Source organism: Ammospiza caudacuta, chromosome 9 (assembly GCF_027887145.1).
Source record: "Ammospiza caudacuta isolate bAmmCau1 chromosome 9, bAmmCau1.pri, whole genome shotgun sequence".
NCBI classification, from domain to species: Eukaryota; Metazoa; Chordata; class Aves; order Passeriformes; family Passerellidae; genus Ammospiza; species Ammospiza caudacuta.
In genome coordinates, this window is record NC_080601.1 from 23246492 (window position 1) to 23266450 (window position 19959).

Sequence of the window (19959 nt, forward strand, 5' to 3'; positions counted from 1 at the left end):
GAGACGCGGCGTGCTCGGTGAGAAGGTGCACGATGTAGATTTTAGGGGGGAGAAAACCCCAACTCTATTCACATAGGCAGGCAGTGCTCTTGCTAGCAGAGCAATATGCAGTTCCTTCCATGCTTTCCCACAGGATACAAGCAGTGAGCTCATTCAGGAGGGCTCAGATATAAAATAAAGGCTCTTAGGTAAAGCCCACCACAGCCTCTTGCTTCTTTCCATCAAGTAAGTCAGCAAGCCAAGGAAACCAAGACCTGCTATAATTCCATGGAAAATTCAGGTTCAATATTGAAAACATGTTTGTTCTGGTGATATTTATAAAAGCAGTATATTTCTGAGATACAGATATAGCAAATTGACCCTATAGAGCTCAAGCAGAAAAAAATCCCAAACCTAAATTGTTGCTTTTACCCTCAAAATAGCAATTCCTGGAGGAAACTATTTCACTTCAAGCAGCATTAACAAAGATGACCTAACAAGTCTTGGTAGGTGTGTGCCTATGTGAATCTCCTCCTTAAACTGTGCTTGGAGCACTGCTCAGGACCCACATCTCTGTAGTGACACCAATATTTTCAGCTTCTCACCACCCCAGGAAGTTATGGGCCTGCCTCCTCCTCAAGAGTGCAAACGGTACTGACTGCATTTTGGTCACTTTTATCTCTAGAGAGATCCTGTGAGAGGCCCTCAGCTCTGGAATTTATTCCCCCTTTTGCTCGAAAACAGCCTCCAACAATCTTTGACCTTCTGCGTAAGCTGTGAGGCCCAAATCCAAGGATTTGCTTTGGGAGAAGCCTAAGAAAGGTTGGCATTTGTGGATGTGGTAGGAGAACATGTTGTCTATGCCTGATTTAGTCCTGAGTTTGTCATTTTCTCATGTTGTGACTGTTATCCTGCACAGCAGCATAGCCTGAACCCATGAATTCTAAGGCTTTCCTAAATGGTCATAAATTGGGGAAAAGAAAAGCATTGAAATCTAGCAACATATGAATGATTGTGTATTTGTGAACAAAATGACCTGGCAAACAAGTACATCATAAGTCACTTTTGCTGAAATGATTCCTCCAGCCTTGCAAATCACACAAGCCCTGCACGTCTCCGGGGCACTAACGGCATACAAGGAAACTGCAATTCTGGGGCTGCTGATAAAGGCACAAATAACATTTCATTAACTGAGAACACCTAATATCTTGCCCTGCCTATGTTGCAACTGAGAGGCAAGCTGTAAACACCTATTAAAACAGCACTATTATGTCTTAATAGGAAAGTTCTGTCTGTCACCTTTTAAATATTTAAATCTCAGATTCTTTAAAAGCTGTTTCCGCTGCTTTTACTCTTTGGATATAAACAGATTTGTTAAATATTTTATTTCTAACCCACCCACGAAGCTACATTCATTTACATAACTTAATGAAGGCTGCATTATTCATTGAACTTCTCATATAACATTTTTTGTAAGACATTATTAAACAAGTGAAGCAAGCCAGTCTAGTAATGAGTCTTCTCTAAACTTGCTGCCAGTTACATTTCCTTTCTCCTAATCTATCACTCTAATGGTTGCAACTAATAAACTTTTTGAATTTTTGCTGCTAATCTGTATATGTTTTGCATTGCATGCTGGATGTATAACTTGACACAGAAATTACAATACAAACCACCTGGCAAACAAAACTATCTCAATTAAATGCTATCCAAACCCACCCCACTCTTTTTTTGTTACAATAGAGGACAACTACATGTAACATAGTACCTTTAAGCCATAAATAAATTCACTAATTTGGGTCTGGAACATACCAGCAGTATATCTCAAACTCAGGATTTGTGTCTGCATTTTAAAATTTCTAAATCTTTGCACAAGTCAGTAAATTAAAGTTTGGTTTATGTAAATGTCCTGCCTAGCCTTGTGAAAGATCCAGGAGCCTTGCATACAATCCTGTTAGACTGTTCTAGGAAAGATGATATGCAGTAATTTTCAGGTAAAGAAATTCAGCAATAGGTTACTTACACATGGGCTATTTCATCTATTTAATTGGTGTTTAAGATTATATCAAAAGTAATATTGGACTTTCAGGTAGTCAAGGCAGTGCAGCTCCCTTTGAGATTGCAAATTTTCAGAATTTATACCTCATGAAATCAATTCCAATGACAAAAAAATAGAACAAGGGTTCTAATTTTATGCACATTAATTTCTAAAAGACAGACATATTATTTTATCAGCATCCACCCTGAAAACCTCTGCAGATGCATAGAATTAACAAAAAACAGCAGTGTTCTGTTCTCAAAGATGCCTACATGCAGATTTGTAAAAACATTTTTTAAAACTTCCTGTAGCACGTAGGAAAATGCAACTTGAAAGTCAAAGATTAAGTATTTTACATATTATTAAGTATTTCTCTTAGTACCACTCCAAAGGTTAATTCTAAATCACTGAACAGAATAAAATAAGAAAACAAACAATAGATTGAAATGAGTAGAAAGAAGGAAAACCTTTTTGTCAGCCTCTCATCTTGCAAGGTCCAGGAAAAGACTCCTGTAAGGAAATAAAATAAAATAAAATAAAATAAAATAAAATTCAAACTTTAAACATACAAGACTTCAAACTATATTGTCCCTTAAATAGGTGCTTCTATGAACCATAACAAAGGAAAATATTTCCCAGCTCAACTGCTGAAAGCAACATGCAAGTAACATATCTTTGTTTCACAAGGACAAAATAAATAAACCTCATCAAGTTATTTTTAATAATTTCCAATAAGTCTTCAGCATTTTTTTTCTTAGTCATATAACCACTATCAAAATTCACTTTTACTTGTTTTGACCTTATCTGGAAATACTCTTACCTTTCAATCAAGTATTGATTCATCAAGTAGCATTCCTCAATGCCAATTTCCATCAGTGTAATTCATAAATGTCCTTTTGATTAAAGAGTAGATCCAACTGTGTGTTGTTAAGAACAACACATTCAGAACTTAACAGATAGTTTAGAAATTCTAAGCTTTAGAGATGCTGCTGGCTGGCAGGAGCTGTTACTCACATGATTTTGGGAGAAGTGTGGGTTCTATTAGCTCACCTTGCCCTCGGGGAAGAACCAGCATGCTACATATAAATCATGGCTTTTTACTCCAGGACCAAAGCACAGCACCTTCTAAATTGTGTGTGATTTTTTGAAGGGAGACCTGGTCAAATATTTTTCTTTTAAATAACAGGCTAACCAAGAGGAGGAATATGAAATCCCCTTCCTCCTGCCTCGGCGCAGCTCCCCAGCACAAACTATGCTCATGTGGGCAGCCGGAATGAGGACCTGGTCTGGCCAAAAAGCAATTCGTTTTTTGGTAGGCAATTTTTCAACAACATCAGCTCCTGGACCCGGCGTAACAAGAGGGGTGGGGGCTCGGGCTGCAGCGCCTAAACAGCAACCACAGCTCAGCATTGCCCGCGCCAGCCCCGCCGAGCTGCGCTCGCAGCAGAGCTCACCTGAAACCCGCCTGCAGCCGGCGTCCAAGCTGTCAAAATACAGCTGCACGCAGGAGATTAGCAGCGGCTGTAACACCCGCTCAAGAAGTTGGGCAAATATTTCAGCAATTAACCCACACTGAGCTCCGTTTTACTGTAGCTGCACTGCTACCATTTCTCAGGATAGCTGCGTTAAAGCTGGCTCCAGGACGCCTAAATTGCACAGCAGTGACAGAGCGCTTAGCTACAGACATAAATTATTACAGGGGCAGTACCTAACATAGGTTATGTTGTCATGATTTACAGCAGCTGAGGATGTGCCCCCAGATGTCCAGACAAAATCAAATTAAGTATAAGATTTTTTTTTTCTTCCTCAAACATAAAAGCCATGCAAACTTGACTCAAAACCAAAAATTAAAGACTTGCATGTATGACCTTAGACTTACACTGTAAAAGTGTTTGTAGTCTTCAGACAGCACTTGGGTGCCCATTCTTTATAAAAATAAAATATAAACTAAAATAATATGAAGACCATGCAAAAAGTTCCCATATATAAAATATTTTAATTAAAACCAAGCAAAACATTTAGAGAATATCAGCATCTATTTGGATTTGGAGAACATTTTGATGTTACAGAATAAAATGTTAGTAAAGAATACCAGGACAAGGGTCCTGTTGTTTTCCAGACTCCAGATCACCTCCAAATCAGGATCAAGGCTTGCAATTTTCCATTACTATATTGGCAATAAAGGGGTTTAAACTAAGGTTATTCATCAAGTCCCTGAGAAACATAATGGTACAAGAAGTTTGCACAGGAGAAAATATTTAAGATTTTAAACACTGTCAGGATGACTCAGGTGCAATTTAAAAAGAATGCTTTCTGGGGCTACAAAAAATTGAGTACAAAAAATGATTGATAGTTACATGTAGGCTGTGTCTAAAGCCATGTGTTAGACGCCCCCGTGTTTAAAATGCTAGCTGGAAACATATCAAATGCATTACAGAAATGCCCCTTTAAAAAATTCCAAACCTCATAGATGCTATTTTGGGCAACTGGTACCTGCAGCTATTTTGGGCAACTTAGCTTTGTCCTTAATTTTGATCTTGTGAGAACATAATAAAAAAGTGACTGTTTTCCAGAAGTAAACAAAAAATTTAACTATTCTATATGGTGCTACAAGTGCTCATGACACTGAATTACATTGGTTTACTTTGCAGATGTTTATAGAGCCACCCTATGTTGTTTGACTTTTGAGGGAAGACTAATAGGTGTAGTAAGCTGGGGTGGCCACAAAACCCCTTTTGGTTAAGCCAAAATAGGGGTCATGCCTAGGGCATTTTATCTGCCCTGCTTACACACCCCCGGGGAATTGCATCTCAACAGTTGATTCTCTGTTAATCAATTCACATTAGTGCCTGCCTTTTAGTTTTCACTTTGCTGAATTCCAGGAAAGAAGTTCTTCAACCAAATGCATGCTCTATCTCTCACCTAGTCAGAGCTGTTGCATTTCAAGGAGAAATAAGCAGATTTTATTTGCTCTACCAGCTGATAAGAGAACCTTCGTAAGTAAAGATTCATAGCCAGCAAGCTCAACACAGAACAAGATTCAGTGGTGTGTTTACACAGGTCAGCACTAATATGGGAGGAGAGGACATTTGTGGATTTTTTTCCTCAACTAGCTCCAGAGAAAAACTTATGTGACATTATTCTGCTTTCCTTTTCTTTCCGATTTACTGTGGCTCAACATGATGTGCTTGATAAGGAGACCTGTAGCACTTGCTATCACTCCATGCAGTTTTCAGTGAGCATGCAGTTTTGTACTGCTCTTGCATTTACAGCTAAAATTTATAACAATTAACTACTCACAATAAGCAACTACATGTGAAGGAGGGAGGAGTTAGGAATAAAAAAATAGCAAATACCTCTTTCACAGAAGCAGATCTGGCTTTACATCCAAACCCTGGAGTCACATCCATTAAGTTACTCTCTAGCATACACACAGATCTTCATACAGAGGATCATCAAAAATAAACTTTATTGTCAAACTTAAAATTCACACATTAAACATACAATCTAGACACAAATAATACTGAAAACATTCTCAAACAATAACCATTTCAGGTATTTTGGATGAGTAGCTAGTTACCATTGTTTTGAATGCTTTTTGGATATTTCTTATACATACACCATCCTGAAATGTCTTCAAATGCTTAGCTGGCCAGCTCTCAGTGATAGTTTTAAATAGGGGAAAATTTATTTCTATAGAAATAACATTATCTAATTATGAATCAGAGACCCATAATTGTAGTGCTTGGGGGAAAAAATATCATAGCCTCTTGAAATACTTAGAAGACATAAATAACTATTGTACATTTAAAAGTTTTAAATATTTAAAGGCCTTTGTTACTATAAAAAGTTACTATGTACATATTAAATGCTATATAGGAATCCATTTGGAGGGTTGAGCTCTCAGATTTGGCCACTGAAACCGATGAATTTGGTAGGCAGATTGTCCACAGGGTACACTATGGGGCCTGTTTTCATTGTAGGAGGTCCATTCAGCAGCTGCCAGTCACAGCTCCGAGCCAACTCCACTGTAAATATTTTTAGAAGGACTTTTGCAAACTCTTTGCCCACACAGCTCCTCAAGCCCCCACCAAAAGGAATGAAACTGAACCTAGAGGAATCCTCTGGAGATGGAGACATGAAGCGATCTGGGTTAAATTCTTCCTTGTTGGTAAAGAGGTCTGCCACATCATGTGTATCACAGATACTGTAAATAACATTCCAACCTTTAGGGATTTGGTAACCCTATAAAAAAAGAAGAGAAAGGAGATGTGGAGCACCTTGCTGTGTTAAATAATGTGAAGTGACAGAACAGGACACATCAGTGCACCCCACCTCCCCTCCTGGCTTCCTGCAGGTCACTCTGAGGCAGACAGGCTACATGAACACAAAATACTTTGCAGCTGCTCTGAGGAGTCCTGCCCAAACCTTGCTTACATTTAGCTCAAGGGTCTTGAGTGCAATCCGAAATCCTCCGGGAACAGGCGGGCTCAGCCTGAGGGTCTCTTTGATGACACAGCCTGTGTACTTCAGCTGCTCCAAGACCTCCATGTCCAGCTGCTTCTCTTGGTTGGAACTGCACAGTAACCCCTAGAAAGGAAAATGCTGCCATGACATTCATGAGCCACACAGCCAGGGCTCCTGGCACTGCAAAGCAGCTGCCCCTCAGCTACAAGCAGTATTTTCCTGCCACCCCCAAAACAGAGCACCACCTGGATCAAAGGGAGCCCTGTCTGGATATCTGTCCTGGAGGTACCTTCCTCCCACTGCCCCCTCCTGTGAAATGCCTCTGGGGAAGACACAAACCTTGACCTGCAGCTCTTTCCTCACTTTCTGCAGGACTTCATGGTGGAGCCCGAGGAAGGCGATCAGTGACGTGGCAGCACTAGCAGTGGTTTCATGGCCCCCGAACAGCAGCTCTGTGGCAGACTCCTTCAGCTCCTTACACAAAGGATAGAAGAGGCTTAAACCAGGCCTTGAACACAGTACCAGGCCCACTCAACCACTGCAATGCTGTACATCATTCCCAAACTGGAACAGACACCCAGGGGTCTGGATGGAGGTGGTTGGTGGTGCTCATGCTCCCTGTAGACATGTCTCCCCATCCAACAGCCTGACTGCAGCCTCTGCATCCTAGTGCTCAACACTAGCAGGTTTATTTCATGGAGAAAGAGAACATCTCCTGCTCTCCCTTTTGTCCCCACAAGGTAAGTGTGACATTCTTAGGGGGCATGAGGGAAAGAGATTAATCCGGGGGAACCTTACCTGCATGTTGAGCTGCTCGCCGTTACCCTGTGTGTGTTCCATCAGCAGCTGCAGCGCGTCCTTGTAGCCCCCCTCAGGCTCCTTGCGGGCCATCTTGGCACGGATGTTCTCCTCGATCTTGGCATGGATGATGTTGCGTGCCCGCAAGCCCTGACCGAGCAGGAGGGAGAGCAGGTTGGGCCTCAGACAGTACCGCCATCCCGGTCCCCGATTCCCGTGCCCTGGCCGCCTTTCCTGCTGGCCCGCCGTGAGCCTTACCCGGTAGAGCCCACTGAAGGGCACGTCAATGGGCAGGGAGAAGAGGTTGCGGATCATCTCCTCGAAGGCCTCGACCAGCTGCTGCTCGCCGTCGGGGCTGGCCTGGCGGGGCTGGAAGCCCAGCAGGATTCTCATGGCAATGCGAAACATGAGGCGTTTCACCTCGGGGTACACGAGCAGGCAGGGCCCGGCGGCGCCCAGCCACCGCGCCAGGCAGGCGCTCACCTCCTCCTGGATGACGGGCACGTAGTGCTGCAGGGCGTCCCGGGAGAAGGCCCGCATGATCACCTGCCCGAGGGGACGAGGAGCAACGGGACAGAGGCTCAGCCGCCGCCCCGAGGTGCCGCGCCCGCTCCCCGCCCGCTGTCGGCCCGTACCTTTTTGCGGTGCTTGTGCTGCCCGTTGTGGAGGTTGGAGAGGCAGCCCGAGCCCAGGATGGTCCGCACCGAGGCGGGCCACTGCACGGACACGAGCCGGTGCTCGCCCAGCAGGATGTGCCGCACGTTCTCGGCGCCCATCACCCGTACCGTGGGCCGCCCAAAGAGGTGAGTCTTGTAGATGAAGCCGTATTTCCTGCGTTTCATCTGCAGGAATTTCCGCCTCTAGACAGGAGATGAGAAGGGGGAAACGATAAAATAAATTTTAGAAAGCATGAGAGGAAGAGGCAGGGAGGGCAGCTCTTTCCCACCTGGGCACGGGAGCCTGTCAAAGTTGCCGCTCCTCTCCCTCCCCTGCAGCCCGAGGAGCTCTGGCTCCAGAGGGGCGCCTCTCCACTCCCCGCGCCATCGCCTGGCCTTACCTGCAGCACCAGCTGCAGCGTCTCCCCGAAGAAGGGGAGCCCCATTGTGCCGGGGGGCAGCGGGAGCGGGCAGCTGGGGTCGCGGCTGCTCACGCAGTACAGGTCCCAGAGCTTGACGGCAGCCAGAAAGAGTAGCAGGGGCAGCAGAAAGGTGCACAGGGCGCTGGCGACCAGGGCGGAGAAGCCCATGACTGGGGAGCGACTCCCGCCCAGCCCCCCGGGAGCTCCGAGTGCGCGGGCTGGGCTCGCCGCGGGCCGCCTTTTATACCCTTCCCAGGTTGCTGCCCACCCCTACCTTGGTCCGATAAATTAGTTCACCCAAAGTTCATCTTTAATTGCGGATTGCGGCCTGGCTCCTCCCCTCGAAATCTTTAACTATTTGCTTTGCGTAGCGCATCCTACCCGCCGCAGACCGCTGCCGGGGAAGGAAAGGTGCTGTCGGGGGCCGGGCTCGCTGACCCTGCACCGCGCTCGGTGAGTGGGCTGCGGGACGCCGCCGACAGCTGACAGCCGGTGGTCGGCCACCACCGCCTCCTCGTCTCGGATTTATCGCCGATGCTCGTTCGAGACCAGCGGCTGCACCCAGAAATTCCCGCGCCGGCACCCGGCGGCCCGGCTGTCCGGTCCTACCCCGCGGCGCTGCCGCCCGGCGCCGATGCGCTCTGCGGAGCTCCTTCGTCCGCCCGCCTCCGCTGTCGGCTGGGAACGGCGATGTAGCGGCCGGACCCGGGAGACACCGGGCCGGGACCGTGGGGCGGCCGGAGCGGACGGTGCCCCGTGCCGGGGCAGCCCGGAGACCCCCTGAGCAGAGCCGCCGGGGCATCGGCGGAGGAGCCTCCGCTGTCCCCTGGTTCACCTCGAAAGGCATGGCTTGTATTTCTGCCGGCCGTGGAGGAAGGAGCCGCCGGCAGCAGTCCGTCTCAGACTCCCGATGCAGGTTCAAGCGCGGGTCACCGAGGGAAAAGGAGGTGAGCGCGGAAAGGAAACACCAAACTCGCCGTTCCCAGCTCCTCTCCCCGGGATCCAGTGCCCACCCTCGCCTGAGGCTCTCCGGCATCCCGTCGGGGCTGCCGCGGCCGGGAAGAGGCGCTCGGCACGGCCGGGCACCCCGCCTGCAGCGCGGCGCGGAGGGGCGGGCGGGCACCGGCGCTGCTCTCCGGACGGCAGCGGCGGCTCCGGGCGGGAGGAGCGGGGCAGCGGGAGGGCAGCGCTGGCTGGGGCTGCTGCTGCTGCTGCTGCTGCCGGCGCAGGAGCCGCTGGGGAAGGGGCGCCCGGCGCGGACGGCGGCTGCGGAGCGCGGAGCTCTCCGCCGACCACGGCTGCGGCCAATACACTTTTTTTTCTTTACCGTTTTTATCTTTTCCCTCCCTGTTACTTTTGCTTTCTTGTTCCAGACAAGCTCAATAAACGCTGGAAGTTTTGTATGTCTGTCTGTGTAGGGGAGAGGGAGATGTCGCTTTTAATTATTATTTTTCTAACAATCAACGCATCACACGAGACCCGCCCTCCTCTTACGATGCCTTGTTGGAGCGGGGCTGCCCGCCTCCGCAGCCCCTTGCCCAGGAGGGAGCCCCCCGGAGGGTGCTGACTGCCGGTAGCCCCTCGGGGTTCGCCGCGGGCCCGGCCGGCGCTGGCCGGGAGCGGCGGCCGCGCCCTGACCCGGCGCTCTCCCCTTGCCGGGCGCTGACCTGCTTGTGACCTACAACACGGACCGTGACATCTGCGTGAACCCGGCCGGCAACCGCGCCAAGTTCACTGTCTATCAAAATAACGAGATACGGTGGCCTGAGCACCGATAATTGCCACAGGAAGGCTTTATTATCTTCCCAGCTGTGTATTCCCCAGCCATCGGTTTGAAAAGAATCAAATGGTAAAGAGTGAAAGGGATAATTAAAAACATCTTGGAAGGGGGTCAAGAAATTAACAGCCTAATATGAACAAACTTTGATTACAAGTAACAATTATTACACTTCATTTGTTAAATGCTCGTGTTTATCTGCAAACAAAATCAGTTTATCAGTTTCTTTTTGTTTCTTTTTTTTTTTTTTAAACTAGATTCATGTTACATTTTTCAGCGGGCTTGCTGGCGCTCAGGGTAATTTTTAAGTGCGCTGCTGGAGGAGCCCTGACCTTCCTGCCCGGGGTGCCGGACGCTGCGGGCCCAGCCCTGCCCAAGTCCTGCCCGCAGTGAGACCCTGAGTCGCCTGCGGTCTCAGCCAGCCAGTAGCTCCTGCTAATTAACGTTAGTCATTGCCACTTGCAGCCACCATCTACTGATTTCACCTCTGATAGGCAAAAAGATTCACCTTTCAGGACAAGGTCAGGAGGGCCAGAGGCTCTGGTTCACTACACGGTCGACTTGCCAATAGCACTTAACTCAGCCCTGCAGTTCAACCTCTTCCAGATTTGACCTGTCACGTTTGGGAGCCAGGTTTCTGTCCGAGGTAGCGTGGTGGTCGCTGCAGTGCTCCAGCATGGCCAGGCAAGGGGGATTGGCCAGGGCAAGGCCATCTCTAGCACCCAAGCAGAATGATGATAGAGTTTCAGGAGCCTGGAGAGCTCCCCAGAGCCTTTCCAAAGGGACACTGTCTTTGTGCCATGTTTTGGCCCTCACAGGTCAAGCTGGTTCTTCACACAGAGCACACGGACACCACCAGGCATGGGGTGCTCTGGAGGGACAAGGAGGATTATTTTCCCACTGCATTCACACAGAATGCATGACAGTGGGGAGTAGAAGTGAAGATGAAAGAAATTTATACATGTGTTGTTGTGGATCAAGGACCTGTGCCCAGCTCTGTTCTCAGTACACAAACAACAGGACTCAGTTCATTTTATTTTACATGGGAGAGAAATACCCTGTAGGGGTACTCAAAAGCCATCTACAAGGGTGCCCTCAGCACCCACGTTTAGCCTTGGGTATCACCTCTGGATAGATGCATGGAACTGCTGTCCTGACACTTTTCCTGGCAGAGCTGGGCTGACAGAGGTGACAGTCAGTCTGGCCAGTCAGCCAGCTACCACAGGGCCCTGTGGCACCTTGCAAATGTCCCCTCTGCAATGTGAACAGCATCATCAGGAACAAGGGACTTTGTACCACAAATCAGACACATTCAGAAATGTCTGTTTTCTAAACATTTGTTCCCCAAAGCCCCCTCCCCCTGCGTCAGTCCAATCCCATGGCAGGCTGTGGCTGGGGAGGATATCCTGGCGGGACCTCAGAGATAGTTTAATGGCAGACCCCAAGCAGCAGCTATGATGCAAAAGCACAACATACACAGCTGCTACTAGTGGGTGAATGAGACATATCCTCCTTGTGCCAGCTCTAATGGGAAGTGCATGAATGAGATTAAATATTTACAATAAAAAACACTTTACACCCTATTATTCTAGCTAGAGTTGATGCTGGGGATTGGGCAACTCTGGCTTGTGTTTTCCTGCAGAGCCCTCCACCTCCCTCTTTTTTCATCTAAAAAGCTACAGTGTGCAGGATGTTTCTCCTGCCTCTCCTATAACACACCTACAGGAGATAACCCTGGGAGTCTTAGCTGTGGGTCTGGGAGTTTTGCTCTCCATCCCTGGTAACTGGAGGCCTGTATGGGGCAGGGGCTGACTGAGCCCCCATGGCATAGGCACCCTGCCAGCATCCTCAGCAGGTTTTGCCCCAGTGCTCAGGAGTGCTCTGCAGGACACCCTGCTGCAGCACCTGCACACCCCACCAGCCTGTACACCGGGAGAGGAAAATAGAAAGACCTTTAAGGTTTTGTCCAGCAGTAACCCAGCAGCATTCCCAGCCTGGGGCAGCAGGGACCTGCTCCTGGCAGCTGTGGAGGGGCATCGGCCCCAGGGCTGAGGGGAGCAGTGCACCCCTCACCAGCTCAGGCCTCGTGGCCTTGGCTGGGCTGCAGGGGGTGGAAGTAGAGCTGCAGCCCATCATTGACAGGGTGCACGATGGGCACGGTCTGCATGCGGGGGTAGCCAGGGCTGGCCAGCTCCCAGCGGGCCGTGCTGACCAGCTCGATGGCCAGCAGCTTGAGGATGGCCTGGGCCAGCTCCTTCCCGATGCAGCTGCGGGCCCCTCCGCCGAAGGGGATGTAGTGGAAGCGGCCCGCAGCCTCCGGCCGGCCGGCGCTGAAGCGCTCGGGGTCAAAGCTGCCGGGGGGGCTCTGGTACACAACTGCTGTCTCATGGGTGTCACGGATGCTGTACATGACGCTCCAGCCCTTGGGGATCTGGTAGCCCTGGGGAAGGCAGAGAAGAGAGAGGAGAGGGCTGTTACATACCTGTGCTACTGGAGGGTTAGCAGAGGGTGCCTGCAGACAGCCCCACTGCACTGCCCACCTGCTCTACAGTTCCTTTTCTCCCCAGCCCAGCTGGGACTCACAGAGGCTGCTGGGTGACATTTCCCCTTGAGCTACACTGCCAAGCGCCACCACTGCGCGGGACACAGGGTGCTTGCTCACAAGGCAGGCAGCAGCTCTTTAGCAGCCTGCTGGAGTGCGGGACACTTACATCGAGCTCAAAAGTCTGCAGTGCCGTCCTGTAGCCTCCGGAGACTGGGGGCAGCACTCGCAGCACCTCCTTAATCACACAGTCCAGGTAGCGCAGGCGGCTCAGCTTCTCCAGGCTGATGTCTGCGGGGCAGTGACAGCTTTGCCCCGGCGGTGCCGGGAGCTGGGGGCCGGGGCTGCTCCGGGGCACAGTGGGCTCCAGCACGGCACTGGGCTGGAGGGAATCTTCCTCCACTGGGGCTGGGGGCTGGCTCTGCTCCTTCTGAATGTCGTTGGCCATGGGGCGGGAAAGTGGTTTCTCTCTGTCCCTGCTCTGGATGGTCAGGGTGTCCAGGCAGGGTCCTGCAGGGCAGCACTCACTCTGCTGGTACCACTCATGGGACATCAGCTCCTGCCTTATTTTTTCAATCACTGAGGGGTGCTTCAATAGCAGGAGGATCAGAGAGGTGCTAGCACTAGCCGTGGTGAAAAAAGCAGCAAATATGAGCTCAATTGCTGATTCCTGGGAGAGGAGTGAAAATTACAAGTTTGAATAACATTTCAAAGAGATTGTGTCTCAGACTGTTCTCACCTTTTGCAGGTTTCGCCCCTGTGCAGGGGGTCCTGGCCCCCACTCTGCTCTCCCCAAACCCACACTCATCCTGGGTTGGCAGGGACCAAAGCATTTCTGTATGAACTGGACATCCACTTGCTAAGGCACTGCTGCAGAACCACAGCTGGAATGAGTACACATTACCTCCAATCCAGCTCTTCTGAGCTTTCCTCAAAAGATTTACCAATTTTAAGGCAGCACTTTACCATGTACTATAGCACATTGAGTGAAATACATTTCAAGTATTATGCTTTTTATCATCATCTGCCAATTCCCCTCTGCACCCAACTTTTACTTTTCTGTCCAGGCAGTGGATATAGGCAGTGGTTTATGCACAGATTTTAGATGTGCTGGCAGCTAAATGGGTTGTATTTGATCCATCTCCAGTTGTGACTGATCTTACCTGGGAGGGGACTCAAGGCAAGAGTCAAAAGCATGAAGGCCTCTGCTAGAGCAGGTCAGCCTGGGAAGTGCTGTAGCCAGCAGGGAGCACACACCAGGCAAAGGACTTTCTTGCTTTTCAAGCTGTACAGCCTGAAGCACAGCAGAGTTCCCAAAAGCTCCACAGCAGAGGTATCCATAACAAGTTAGGAAGTTACTCATCTCAGATACATGGACCATAGCACAGCCAAATCTGCAATGTGTGCCTTGTCCAAGGTCAGGAGTCCCCTCGCAGCCCCCCAGCCCAGCCTTTGTGGGGCTGTCTGCAGGGTCTGTATGGAGCAGCACATGCCAGGCTGCTGGGGGCTGTTTGCAGCACCCTCTTACCAACTTTTGCAAATGGTTTCCCAAAAGTTAAGGGTTGCCCATGGCATGATACATCTCTGACAGCAAACATAATGCTCAAACCTACAGCACCATCTGAAGGTGCCAGTGGCTCCACAGCATAGGGCTGGGAGTGCTGAGGCCAGAGACAAAAGCCAAGGAGAAGCCAAAGGGAGGAGTACCAGGAACTGTCCCCCTGGAAGGCCTGGGACCTGACTGGTATTACAGAGCACTAATGGCTCCAGCCCAGGGGCAAAATCCCACAGGGACACAGAGCAGTTCCCTTCCACATGACTGTGTCTGGACTTCAAATTGCTCTGACACAATCGGTTCTAAAGAGGTGAAGCCACAAACACAGAGAAGAACACTTGAAGGCTGAAGATACTTGGATTCAAATCTGATAAAGTTAAGGATAATGTAACAAAGATGACTCTCTGCTACCATCCCTAGTGCCATATATTGGCTGGTCTAGATGCTTTGCAAAAGTGCAGCTCTCAAGGGCATCTTTCAGCTGAAATAAAACCCCTGGAACAACAGATCCCTGTCAGCCCCTATCACACCTCCTGCGGACATTAGCAGGAATTTTTACATTTACAAGTAACAGACACAGATGAAAAGAAACCTCTCAGTTCCACCACATGCAATTAAACCCCAAGACATTTCAATAGCATGCAAGGAATTTAGGGCAAGCTCTTAGGTTTGAAACAACAGCCCTTATGCTCTTTGCATCAACCTCTGACAGTGCTGCTGAACATGTGTCAAAGCTGCTGTCACAGCTTTCCCTCCCTGCCTCTGCAAGCAAGGCCAGCAGAACCAGTGACTGGAAGGCAGGATATTCCCAAGCTGCTTCATCAGTACTGTGCCTGTCCTGAGAGGCAGAATGGGCAGCACTACACCCAGCCAGTGACAGCATTATTATACAGGATGGGTTTTTTAAATCTTCGCAAGGTTTAAAATATTTTAAAACAGTATTGTTGGCAAAGCAACATCTTTTTAATGACCTTTACATTTCAAGGGCCCTGGTGAGTTCATAGCAGCAGTACAAATCACAGTGTATTTAACAAAATTTCTGGGAAAACTCTCTTTCCAGATCATTTGAACAAAAAGCAGATTAGTGACTAGTTTGTGCCAGTGTCTGAAGTGTTTGTCAAAGACAGATATATCCACAACTCTGAGACAGCTTTGGACTTTTTATCCAATTACACTGTTTCATTAAATGAGACCTCTACTACTGTTTTATTAGGGTGGAAAATATTGCCATAATTGCAAGCATAGGCAGTTCAGTCTGAAATTAATTTTGTTAAATACAGAAATTTTCTAACCATGAAGGTACATTTCAACAAATGAATATGTTATAATTTGAATCAGCTGGCCCAAGGTTGCTGCCATGTCACTCAATCTATGTTACATTTAATATCTTCTTATTCCATTTGTGGTCAGAGTCAGGGATATGATGAGAGATTGTGGAATTATTCTTGCATAATATTAATGTGAATAACAGAGATTAATTCATCTTAATCAATCACATTTTGAATCTGTCAATTATTTTTTAAAATCACATTATAATAAAACATTGTTAGATTAAATAATGTAATAAATAATTGTAATAAAATTTATTTAGTAATGTATACTGGTTCTAATTATATCTAATAGTTGCTCAAAGTTTTTCAAATATTTTAGATTTAGCGATTGCATTTTTACAAAATATTTATAAAACATTAGTCTTTGGATAGTTATCCTGAAATACTTAAACAAATAGTAAAACTACCTTTAAACTATACTCAAATACTTTAAAATCATATCCAGCTGCTGTACCCATGCAAAACTGCTTCAAAACTTCTTATATAAATGCAATGCTATCTATCATTCACTGATACCATGTGATCTGGAACTATGAATGATGCAGTACTAAAGACAAATTTTTTTCCCAAGATCTTTGGCAAAACACTCACTTGGTGGTTTTGGCTCATTAAGGACTACTGGGCTCATCCCTATGTCACAGCCATACATCACATTCTTCACAGCAATCCACAAGCTACATGATCGGATGAATGAGGAGGTGATAGGGAATGACCTGGAATCCAGGCTGCATCCCTAGACCTATTCTGGTTAATCACCTCAGAAATTTCTGGGCTCACAGCCCTGAGGAGTCCAGTGATGTGATCTACACCCTGCCCTAGGCTGGGTGCTGGGCTGTGTTTGAGAAGCACACTAGTAGCTCTGAATACTTCCAAGAGAGTGTCCTGGAGGTTACTGAGTGCACAGACATGCAGAGCCTTAACACAGCCACATAATCCTACCAGCACCCCACATCAGGCTAAGGCTGGTGGCCCTGAAGAGGAAAGGTAGAAGGGCATTCATTCCCTTTTAAAAGGTCCCTTCTATGGCAGAGACATAAGACTACAAGGGCATAAGAGTGTGCTGAGTGCAGGAGCTGGTGTCCTCAGCAGCTGGGGGTGGTCCCCAGCTCCCCACAAGCCTCCTCCCGGCCCTCAGCCCACATCTCTCAAACAGCCACTGAGTCAGGAGTGGCACTGCAAGGCAGAGGCTCTCCTTACCTTTAGCTCCTGCATGGTGAATTCTTTGCCATGCTCCTTGGCACTGTTCATTATGAAATCCAGAGCATCGCTGTGGTCTTCTGGGTTGTTTCTCTGCAGTTTTTCCTGTATAGCCTTCTCCATAAACTTATGTAGTATGTCCCGTGCTTTGATTCCCTGTGAGAGGCACACACAGTTCAGAAGAACCTTAGGAACTGTCCCACTCTCTAGAGAGACCAGGGGAACCCAAGTGTAGCAATCCTTAATCCCAGGACCTGTAACAGCAAGAACTGTTTAATCTGCTGCCCAGCCCCAGAGCTTTGCAAGAGGCAGCAGTCTGGGGGAAATGCTGCACCTTCTGTTGCCTTGCTGTTGTGAATCAAATGCAACAAGTCCCAAGAAACTCTCTGGGAGGAAAAGACAACTGTAAACCCATGCTACAAAGTTCAGAGGCATCTGCACTGGGCAAATCTACAGTTGTGTCAGGTGCAAAGGAAGCTTATTCCAAGGGAAAAGAAAAGGTAACAAGAAAACTGAGTCCAGACAGCAAGGCACAAATGGTTTTACATGGGAATAGTGGATAGACACATTAATCACAGTCAGCTCAGTTATGTTGCACTCCAGTGCAGCAAAACATTCCTGTAAGATCTCAGCAAGTCAAGTGATCAGCAATGCCTTTGCAACGTGGGATGATGGAGTCACACTGTATAACTCTCTATAAAAACGTCTCCTGCAAAAGCCACAAGGACCAGAAATTTGAAGTTAAAAATGGCCATGGCCAGATATTGGGAAGAAGATACAAAAGCTTAGATTTGAGGTGGGAAGGATTGGACAAAGTAAACAGGGCAGGGAGCAAGGTGAATGACAAGGGGACCTAAAGGCAAGTTGAAGATGTTGGTCTGGGGCCAGACAGGCTTTGGCTGACCTGAGAGAGGGCAGGGGGATGAAAGCTCCTACTGGTGACAACCTGCAAAGGGAAACTGGACAGGGAAAACAAGAGCTTTGATGAAAAGTAGCAGGGAGGATGGGGGAGAACTGAGATTGTTTGGGTAAGGTGATCCAAAAGGACAGAGCTCACAGTGGAAATAAGAGATGAGGGAAGACCTGTCTAAAGCAGACAGGAGACTTCAGCTGTGGTAAGAATGGAAAACCCAAAGCTAGAGGAGGGAGGAATGTGAGAGGAAGAATGGTACACAGGACCTATACCTAGAGCAGGAGTGTGGAGAGGCAGGCAGAGGGACAGAGCAGCAGGGAAGAAACTGCAGGTTGAAAGAGGTGGAGGAGACTGTCTGTCTCCCTGGGCTGCCTCTGGGCTGCTGGACTACAAGGGACCGAGGACTATAAGTGGGCCTTAAGTTCTCAGCCTGCCTGACTTTCAGAGGAAGTGCTAAGCTGAGGTGTGCTGTGCCCACCTGTCTTTGTGCTTATGCCCACAGACGCCTCTGCCGTGGGCTGACATGAGTTCAGATCGGATAGGGTCAGACATGATGGACTCACCAGAGGCAATATGTGGGATGAGGGAGAAGAGGAGCCCTATGCTGAATAATGAGCTGGAGCCAGTGCCCAGAGGTGTTGGAAGCCAGCCAAAAGCAGGTGAGAAGTGCAGAGAGAAGGGGATATGGCTGGGGTAGGTAAGACACCAAGCCCTCAGACCTAGAATGGGGTGTTGCAGATGTCCTGGCCCATCAGAAATGTCCCTTGGTGGACCTAAGGACAGGGGGTCTGTGCCGCCAGGGCCCAGGCGCTGCCCCGGGCAGAGGGAGCAGTGCAGGCGGCAGTACCTTGCGCAGCCCACTGAAGGGTATGTTCAGGGGCAGGGAGAAGAGGTTCTCCACCAGCTGCTCAAAAGTTTTGGCCAGATCCTTGAACTGCTTTTCTTCCAGGCGGAGCCCCAGAAGAATCCGAGCTGCAATGCGGAAAGTTAAGGTTTTAGCGGAGGAATAAACTGCGATAGAGCCTGGCTCCATGCACCAGCCCCGCAGCTCCCAGCTCACAACCTTCTGGATCCGCGGCAGGTAGCTCTCCAGGGCGGCACGGCTGAACACTCTGGCCAGGATCTAGGAGGAGAAGGGGGAAGAGAGGCAGGTAGTTAAAGCAGGGGGGGCACACACGCCACCGAGGCCAGGCGTGGGCGCTGCCTGGGCTGGGTGCCCTGTCAGGGTGGCTGTGAGGCTCACCTTGCGGCGCTGGCGGTGCAGGTCACCCGTGGAGCTGAGCAGAGTGTGGGAGCCCAGGATGATATGGGTGCTTTGGGGCCACTGTGCGCTGACCAACGTGTGCTCACCCAGCAGGATCTTGCGGATGTTCTCAGCGCCTGTCACCCGCACCACAGGCCGGCCCAGGAGGTGGGTCTTGAAGACATTTCCGTACCGCTCCCGCCGAGAGCTGTGGAAGCGGGAGCCCTGGGGACGAGCTGCGGGTCAGCCCGTGGCTCCCGCCAGCCCCTTCCACCCCGCCCCGTCCCCCGGCGCCTCACCTGGAGCAGCCAGTGCAGAGTCTCCCCGAAGAAAGGCCAGCCCATGGAGCCCTTGGGCAAGGGCAAGGCGCTGGCGCGGTCCCGGCTGAGGCTCCAGCGCAGCGCCCACAGGTGCCGGCACAGGGTGATCAGCAGAGCCAGGGCCAGCAGCACCAGCGCCGCCGCCTCGGGCCAGGAGGGCCCGGCCGGCATCCTGCTCCGGCGGCGGGGACGGGCCGGGTGCGGCTGTCAGGCACGGGGGGCCGGCGCCCCGCGACTCGGCTACGGGCGCTGCGCGACGGGCCCTGCCGGCTGCTGCCCGCCCGGCCCCGCTCGCCTCCTGCTGCCGGTTCGCCCCTCGGCCACATTTATATAGATATTGGCCACTTACGCCCGATCCACCTTCGGAGATGACGTATCCGCTGCATATTTAAGCAGCGCGGCCAAGTGCGGTGATTGGCGCGGGAGGGCCGGGGACAGCGGCCGAGGGGCTCGGGGCAGCCCCCGGGGCTGGGGGCCGGCGCCCCTCCCGCCCCCGCCCGGCCCCTCGGGGCGCCCCGAGCCGGAGGCGGGACGGCCGCTCCTGGTGCGGGGCACCCTCTCCGCCCCGCCGGCAGCTCCCGGCGCCCCCTCGGGCCGGCCTGCCCAGGTAGCGAGTCCCGTCCCGGGCTCCCCCGACCAGGGAGCGCCCCAGCCCTGCTCCGCAGCCCCACCGCCCCCGGCTCCCCGGCCTGCAGCGGCATCGGGGCGGCCCTGCAGCGCT

General features: G+C 50.0%; 2 protein-coding genes across 2 annotated transcripts; both read right to left on the minus strand.

Moving 5' to 3' along the window:
• Positions 1-5731: 5731 nt before the first annotated feature.
• Positions 5732-8528, minus strand: LOC131561407 (cytochrome P450 26A1). The gene is made up of 7 exons (XM_058810691.1): positions 8340-8528; positions 7918-8142; positions 7541-7828; positions 7283-7432; positions 6824-6958; positions 6455-6607; positions 5732-6262 (listed from the first exon to the last, which is right to left on the minus strand). The coding sequence occupies exons 1-7, from the start codon at positions 8526-8528 to the stop codon at positions 5921-5923; spliced, it is 1482 nt and encodes a 493-aa protein (XP_058666674.1). The 3' UTR covers positions 5732-5920.
• Positions 8529-12214: 3686 nt separating this feature from the next.
• On the minus strand, positions 12215-19409 carry LOC131561417 (cytochrome P450 26C1). Its single transcript, XM_058810702.1, has 6 exons — positions 19218-19409; positions 18919-19143; positions 18523-18798; positions 16763-16918; positions 12849-13349; positions 12215-12577 (listed from the first exon to the last, which is right to left on the minus strand). Exons 1-6 carry the CDS (start codon positions 19407-19409, stop codon positions 12215-12217), a joined length of 1713 nt encoding a protein of 570 aa, XP_058666685.1.
• Positions 19410-19959: the final 550 nt, after the last annotated feature.